The following is an 8,848-nucleotide window of genomic DNA, read 5'->3' on the forward strand; positions in this document are numbered from 1 at the left end:
CAACAGATGAGAGAAACACTGAAAAGAAATATTTGCTTGTGAAAAGAAACACAGCATCAGTTGAACAGAAGTATTCCAACTACAGAAAGGATGATGTTGACCAATAACAGGTAGTCTGTCGCTACTGTCTTGTGACTGTTACTAAATACACAAGTCAACATGACTAATTTGTTAGATAATAAACGTCTGCAGCACAAAGTTCTGTATGACGAGTACAAAGCGAAGCCAGAATCTGAATGCAGTCCAAAGCAAAAAAACTGTTTTGGTTGCCAAGACAGGTTTCAAACAGCTTTTTTCTGCTTTTCTCAGTTTTATTTTTTGTAGTTTTTGGTATTTTCTATGCAAGTGCACTCTCCTACAAAATCACCACAATTATTCTAGAGTGATTAATTCTATCTGGATTGAAAGGTTCTTAATTTTTTCAGATCAAAACATATATATGTCACAGTCCAAATTAAAATCCAGGTGGATTTTGGATCTGCCCAGGCGAGATTAAAATTTTGATTTGGTCTAGGCAGAACTAAAGTATTGATTTTGCCTAGACCAAATTAAAATCCTTCTTATATCATTGTGAGATTGTAATCCTGCCTGGGCAAATTTTACATCTGCATAGACAGAACCAACATTTTCATTCAAGTACATAAGAAGAGATTCTTTGAATATGTAGTGAGCTGTGACACATTGCGAGATGTTAATCTGATATGATCTCCACACGTCACCATGTGTGTGAACCTCACATTCTTTAATGCTGTAACCATTAAAGGGTCACACCAACATTTTCATTCAAATACAAATGAAGACGTGTGACACATCTTTTGTAATGTTTAACAGTCACACAAGACTGGTACAAATACTACATATATATGAATGATTTCAATGTGGTCTAGGTGAAATTAATCTTATAATTCTGATTTAATTCAGATTTTTAATTTGATGTGGTCAAATTTTAAATCTGCTTCGGCTGGATTACAATCTCAATTTGTTATAAGGATGATTTTAATTTGATCTCGACAAAATTTAAATTTAAATTCTGCCTAAAAGAAGCTAAATTCTGCCAAATTTTAGTTTTGCCCAGGCAGGATTACAATCTAATTATGATGAAGGATTTTAATTTGGTCTAGGCAAAATCAAAACTTTAGTTCTGCCTAGACCAAATCAAAATTTCAATCTCGCCTCGGCAAAATTAAAATCCGCCGGGATTTTAATTTGCACTGTGACATATATGTACATAGTAGAAAATATCACCATGACAGTTTTTTCTTAATATCTTGCCTCTCCAGCTTGATGGGTCTGATGCTTTTTCAACCCAAGTGTTTTGGCGGCAGAATGAAGCAAAGACATGTTTGTCTGATGTCCTCGTAGATGAATTCAGGTCACTTTTAAAATCCACGGTAGATATATAACAGCAGAAGCGTGCAGCAGTAGATCTGAGATTGGATGTGCTCGTTGTGTTGTCTGGCCATCAGTCACTGTTATTGGTCATCTCTGAAGCTCTCTTTTATCATCTAGCCCTGCTCTGTCTTCTTCAGCATTTGGATTCCTTATCTGTGATGTTTCTGCTTCTACTTGCTTCAACACCTTTTGAACACGAACACACACACACACACACGCACACACACACACACACACACACACTCTCTCTCTTTCTCTTTTCATGCCTTACTGGGCACAGAGCAAAAAGGGCAAACAGGGCCAGTTGCAGTCTATTCCACCAGGGCACAGCGTATTTCCTCATTAGCTAAATGCATTGCTGGAGGATAAGCCTATCTATACGTCCCTTGTTATCGTACATCATTATACAAGTAGAAGCTCTTAGCACCTTACTAGCCCTCCCTGACCTTCTGAATCTCCCGATCCAGCAGTTGACCCAACCGTTAATTTCACTCGTACGGTGGTAAATGTTTAGTGGTACATAGTTTTTTTTTTTCTACTATTCAGATTTAATTCTTTTTCTCTTCGTTACATCACGACGTTTGGTTAAACACACGTTGAGAGTGTATTGTGTTTCACTTGCCGCTCCCCTTTCACAGTTTTCAGTACAGTTTTTAGTGAGCATTGTGCAGCAGGAAAGTACCTCCATCTGAGATATTCACTACTGAGGAGGAAGTATGATTCATTCCTGCGTGTTGTTCCCACTGAAGACTACATTTACGCACATCCTTAAAGCAGACGGGGGAAAAAAAGCTTCAATTCTTCAGAAGTAAGAGCCCTTAACACCGTATATAAATAGTGCAGAGGTGGTTTTTTGCACCGTGGTTCATCAGCATAGGCATAATAAAAAAACAAAACACGTTCAGGAGCTGATATGACTCAGTCTCACCTGAAATGCACCTTAACATTGTGGAGGACATGCATACAAGAGAGAATACAGGCTTCTTAAGGGGGCAGGAGACAGTTTTTTTTAAACCTACTGCACAGGCTCACTCCAGGATCACTGATGTTTTATTTCTTTACATTAATGTGCTTCTTTTTATTTAATCTTAATATGTACTTAATGTTATTTTTCATCATGCAGGCTTTGCCAAACTGAATGAGATGCTGGTTTATTGTAGCCGTAGCAACACATTTGATCTGTCTATTATCCACTAAACAATTACGAAATGTGTAATCTGGATCAGAGGCCTGTTTGACATGTTGTCAGTCGAAGCATTAAGTGGTACAAGGCTACCACTGATTACCTTGTTTATGCAGTAAATGACCACTACTGGGGAGCTAATAGTCTGTCACCAAGCTGTGTTCAAAAGGCTCGACTGCTTCTAATGGACTCGTGTCTTTCTCTGAAATGCAGCATTTGAACAGTCGTGTCAGTTTTGCCCGCAGTACCTGAGATGGAGTCACGCAGCCGCAGCAGAATTTGACTCCACCACGCTCTGATGGTTCTGTTGTCATTGAACCAAAGATAATGCTCCCTGTGTGACTGGAGTTAATTTTACCAGTGATGTACATGTATACTGTGGCATATGGCACAGGTGACTCCTTAATAAGGGGATCAAGGACATTTATGTCGTTCTGCCCTCATGGAATGGATATTGCATAATTTTCCAAATGCTGCTTTCCATTTTCACCAAGACAGTGTGAGAGATGAAGCTGAGCTTGATCAGCTGCTTGCATGTGTCAGGATGTATGTTCTGGAAACTGCGGGGTATAATGCTAACAATACTGACAGTACAGTTTCACATTCATAATGTTTTGCCATTTTGCGATCTGCTGCTCAGTAATTGAGCTTTGGAATATTTAATGGACTCCTTCACTACTTAGAAAGACTCTAAACATGGATTATTATTTTCATAAATGTTTTGCACTAATGGTTTCTTTTATAGACTTGAGCCTCAGCATCTGATAGCAGTGTGGCTAACTAGGACTATTATGTATTTAGAGGAAGCTGAGAGGGTTAAAGTCTCATGTTCATCTATGTATGTATTTCCACAGGATATGCCAATGAGGTCGGGGAGGCCTTCCGTGCTCTGGTGCCAGTGAGCTTTGTATGGGGCAGCTATGCTGTGGCCACTGCATATGTTACTGCTGATGCAGTGGACAAAGGGAAGAAAGCAGCTGAGGTAGGATATTACAGTTTGTTTGGGGTATTTTCATTAATGATCATAATGGTCAGACTTGTGTTATCTTGTATGAAGGGGTAGAAATGCATCTTCACTCACCTTAAATCCCTGTTTTTTTATACCAGGATTGAATTCCTTTACTGCTTCATTCAGTAGTTTTATTTTGACATATATAACTTAAGTAATTGTTTGGTTTTACTGGCTACAAGCCCAAATCTTTAAAATAGAAACATGAAATCCTGAGCAACAAAAAAGAAAAATTCAGGTCCATATTATGATAACATTCTCTTTTCTAAAACCAGCCTGTGGTAGCTGTTTCTACCCTCATTTTCTCTCCCTCCATCTGTTCCTTAGGCCCATGGGGACAACCCAGGGAGGACGACACGGGTTGCGGCGGCGGTGGTGGACACGTTTGTGTGGCAGGCCCTCGCCTCTGTGATCATCCCCGGCTTCACCATTAATCGCGTGTGCGCCGGGTCGCTGTACCTGCTGGGCAGAACCACCAAGTTGCCGCTGTCCGTCCGCAAGTGGACCACTACGGCTATAGGCCTCTCCACCATCCCCTTCATCATTACTCCAATAGACAGGTTTGGCGCAAGTTGTGTTTTGTTTGCATGTGTACATGGATTATGTAAGATACTGTTACGCAAGATTTAATTCTAAGGTTCCGACCATCGACAAATGAGCGGTAGATTTAGCTGCTGTGTGGGACACAAGATCATTAGGTCAGCTCCAACATGATGTCGTGACACTTGTCTGTTCTGTATATAGTGTGATAGGATATGTCTGGTGATGTTTCCTTGTTGGTAAATCTAATAAAATGGCCAAAACTTTACTATAACCCAACTGCACCAACAAACATTGTGGATTACATCAAAATAGTCCCCAATGAATGTGCTGTTCTCTAGTGATGATCGCGATTATGGTGCTAAAAACTACCAGCTATTTAAAAAAAAAATAAACTGTCAAACAAGGTAGGGAAATCAAAAGTGCTGTATTTTTGGCTTAACTGTAGTCTTCTCTTTGGATTTGTTTACAGGCAGAGCTATTGAACAACACTAGATGTGTCCTTCAGAGTCATACAAATGAAAGAAACAACACACACTTCACTAGTTTTTTTCAGAACGATGCCAAACTAGTGTAGAGCTTCGTGTTTGGCTGAGAGCGCTTAGAGTGCAGCACCAACATATTTTCTTTGACACGTGTCCCATAATAACAACTCCAAACCAAACAGCTACTCAACCGGGGACATTCCAGCATTTAGTGTTCCGCAATGGGCTCTAAATTTTACAACAGAAGATGTTTGTTAAAATTACATGGTACCAGAATATTTAAACGTGCCCTGACTTTCATGTTTTCCATTTGACGTCTGGTATTGCGATCAATTATGCAGGAAAATAAATGAAACATCTGTACTCACAGTTTATTTGTAGGATTTTGCAGCCATAATCTATGACAAGTGTTGCATCATCATCAACAACAGTGGTGATATTTTCACTGCTCTGTTGCTAGATAACAAATAACACCAGCTCTCGAAAGCAGAAGTGTTTGCAGACCACTTCTGTTTTATGAAATGTATTCAGATGTGCTGCACTGTGTGTGTCACATAAAAAATGTTTCTCCTGCTTCTGCCCTGTAGGTCAGTGGATTTCCTGCTAGACTCGAGCCTTCGGAAGGTCTACAACGAGGGAGAGAAGCACGAATAAGGAGGGACGGTGCAGCACAAATGTCCTTTTCCTGGCATCCTGACATCGGTCCAGTTCATGTGCTGATTATTCAGAAGATGTGCAAAGAAGGCCGTCACGGAAAAAGAGTTTAGTCAAACATACGTATAAAATAGCTGTACTGAAAAATCCTAACATTTATATACCAGGTTAAGTTATTAAAATCCTGCTGTGTGAAACACCCCTCGGGGGGGATACTGAATTTTTACATCTCAGGGCGATCTGGGTAGCGACACCGAAATGTCTAAATGGGAATGTAAGAGTATAAAAATTGTATGAATACTCCATTCGACACAGTGAATTCCTGCTTCTTTGGCAGGCGTACAGTGTCCTGATATATTCTTCTGATCTTTTATACAGAGAAAAGCCTCCAAGGTTGCCCTGGTGGGCTACAGCTGAGAGCTATTACTCGGGCTTGCAGGATATCGCTTTATGTTCAGATAGAACGGTGGTTACATACAAACCCACACTTGCTGTAGTTGTTAGCCATATTTAGCGGTACTGTAACGACAAAAAGCCACGATGTCCTTCTTCTTTTGTTACCAATTTAAAATTTCTCTTTTCTGTTACTCGGAATAGAAAAGAAGCGTCTTCTGATGCACTTTTCTGTTGTTTTATTCTGCTTTGTTGTCGATCATGGAAGCCACTGAGGTTTTCATCGAGAGTTTGCGCCGCACCAGTTACGACCTGCGTGGTTCTGTACACAGTATAGAATCAGTATGTACAGTAGTGTAACTTATTGTAGGTTTGAAATGTTAGATGTGCCAGGTTTAGATCAGCAAATGTGTGTAGAACAAATATAAATTTCTCCAGCACAAAGAGTAAAGATGTCTTGACTTCAGATTACTGTGAGGCGGTGCAGGGCAGCATACAACCAGTGAATATGTTTAACAGATTTATGTCACTGATGCACAAGAGGAGACATTTGTAATCCAAAGTACTAGCACATTAGATGTAGTGTTGCACTTCTCAAACATTTGTGAAGGCCAGTATATGCAAAAAAAAAAAGGCTTAAGGGATTCACTAAGAAATACACTATACTGTACGTCTATAATGTTTGTTTAAGGAGCCAAAATATATATATACTGTATCTCATGCTGAACTATGCAAAGGGAAAAAACAACATCTGTGTGCATAAATGAGCTTAGAAGATGTTGGGGGTCGTTTCCCCACGTTAAAAAATAAAGTATGTGGTTACATATTGTGCACATTTTTAGAATTATAAAGGGAAATCTAAAAATATGTAGCTTTACAGTTTACTGTGCTGTAACGTTTAAGATGAGGAACATGCTGGGAATAGTTGTCAGTTTTTTTGTGTGTGTGTCAGGTTACACCAGTGCACCATTTGTAGCAATAACCTTCGTTTAATGTGTTCGCACGTCACGGAGAGAGAGACATGCTGAGAGAAATGCTGGAGTACAACACATATGTATTAATGGCTGGTACTTGTAAATGTGTTTAATAGCGAGATCAGGCTAAAGGCTGCTTCAACAGTACTTGTTTATTCAGAGCGGGTTACCATTACACCACACATTCACTTAAGCACATACTTTACTTTTACCTCATGTACATATATAGACGGATAGTTTGAGTTATCATAGCAGGAGAGGATCCAAAGACACCAGTCTACCTGCAGCGTGTGTGTGCCAGTTGATAAAACTATGATTCTCCAGCTACTGCATTTAAATGTCATTGATTTTTGCCAGCACTTTTCCTGCTATGACATGTCAAAATATCCGCCTGGGAGAAAAAAACGTGCATTGGTGCCTCCTTTGTGAATATCTCTCTCTTCAATTTTAACATTTCAGATTTTACACATTGTTGTATTTCTACTGTTCTGTTGCATGCTGCAAAACAAAAGGAATGATTTCCTTTTTTTTTTTTTTTTTGACTGTCTGACAGTGTGTTTAGAACTGGGAATATTCAGCCTTAACTGAAAAGAATTTAAATAGTATAACCTCAAACTCTGTTAGTTCACAAGCTGGAGATTATTTTTTCAAATGTGAAAGTAACTGTTTAAAGTTAAAGCTCCATTCGTTAGAGTGGTCACCTGATAGTCAGCGATCCTGATGCTCTGTAACCTCTGAACTTCTGAAACTGTGGTGAAATAAATTATATCATGTCTTGATTTTCGGTGCGTTTCTTGAATGATTGGTCGTGTTTTATTGCTTGTCAAGTCTGTGTTTTCTTTAACATTCCTGCAGCAATCATCATCATTTTTAGTACACATATTGACAACAAATGATTCGGTGCCACCATGTAGTGTTGGGAAATAATGATTAACAAAAAAAAAATCAAATGCTATCTAAACCGTATATGTGGCAAGGCCGTCCTACAAGAGCAGTGAAATCAAGTGGCGGTACAACAGCCTCCTCTTTGCGCGAGCGCTTTCTACTTAACCAACTGTCGCTTTGAGATGAAAGAGGTGTAATTCAAGGGACTGCTTAGCCAATGAAATGGAAGCTCTCAAAAAGACATCAGACCATTTGAGAGCACAATTTGTCTTGATTGAGTCTGGAGAACACAGCTGATGCCGCTTGCACAGATGAAGTGCCCACATAAAAAAGCAAAGCAGCTCCAACTGCTGCTCGGCACAGTCATGTTTGCACTTGTTCTTCTGCTTCTGGCCAATTTGACCACGTCAAGTGGTGAACCAGGTAAGAAAAAAGAAAGAGCATTGTATCTGTTGACAGAAGGTTTGATCAGCTGAGTTATATTTTATTTTAACGTTGCATGTGTCACCTTTGTGCTACAGCCAGTCCTCGACACAACCGGGACCAATGGATCAACAGCCATTTTAACAAAGCTTTTGGCCCGTTTCAAGAAGAAGGGAAGATCATATGGCCCGAAACTCCACGAGAAGTGTCTGGACTGGTGACGAAGGCGGGCCGGAAGCTGTCGACTACTCCAGGGCCTTCTCTTATGAAGGAGCAAGGTGGGTTGGTTAGCCCGTTTATAAACCTGAGCTTTTGTTGTGATTATTTCTGCTAAAGATTGTTCCCATTTGAAATGTCCTTTTTTTAAAAAATGTTAGATTCCAGTAAAGGAGAAAAAGAATCGTCGGTGTGGAAAATCGTGCTGGTAGTAGCCATCCTGCTGGTGTCTGTGGTGGGATTTCTGAGCATGGCCTATTACCTGTGTGTCTGGAGAGGAGGCAGGATTCACTACCAGCCTCATAAGGGGGGCTATCCATGAATATGAATAAAGTAAACTTTGTATAGAAAAAAAAAACTTGAGTGTTGGTTTTTCAAGTGTTGTTTTATGGATTATCCTTGGCTGAAATGGATCTGATGCCTTGTAAATGTAAAGCCACTCCTCACCACAGCTTGTTTTAGCATCTTTTGACTGACAAGTACAGAAGTTGTTTTTATTAATGAAAAGCAATTTTTTTTTTGCTTTTTCTTGGTGTCTGTATGTTATTGCGAACATTAGCATACATGTCCTAAATGTTGACTCAAACCCACAGATGCATTAATGTCTCTTTTCCACTGTCCAGCTGTTTACTTGTGGCTCTAACTGATCAGTTTGCCACCAGAACAGCTATTTATTGATCTGGGGATCAATGGG

General features: G+C 39.7%; 1 protein-coding gene across 1 annotated transcript in view; it reads left to right on the forward strand.

Moving 5' to 3' along the window:
* Positions 1–7,409, forward strand: part of mtfp1 (mitochondrial fission process 1) — a 9,787-nt gene extending 2,378 nt beyond the window's left edge. Inside the window, exons 2-4 of the mRNA XM_008296630.1 lie at positions 3,430–3,557; positions 3,912–4,144; positions 5,197–7,409. Of these exons, the coding sequence (XP_008294852.1) occupies positions 3,430–3,557; positions 3,912–4,144; positions 5,197–5,263 (428 nt within the window). The 3' untranslated portion in view covers positions 5,264–7,409. The remainder of the gene's footprint in view (positions 1–3,429; positions 3,558–3,911; positions 4,145–5,196) is intronic.
* The last annotated feature ends 1,439 nt before the right edge of the window (positions 7,410–8,848 follow it).

Source organism: Stegastes partitus, unplaced genomic scaffold (genome assembly GCF_000690725.1).
Source record: "Stegastes partitus isolate 25-593 unplaced genomic scaffold, Stegastes_partitus-1.0.2 Scaffold1142, whole genome shotgun sequence".
Classification (NCBI taxonomy): Eukaryota; Metazoa; Chordata; class Actinopteri; family Pomacentridae; genus Stegastes; species Stegastes partitus.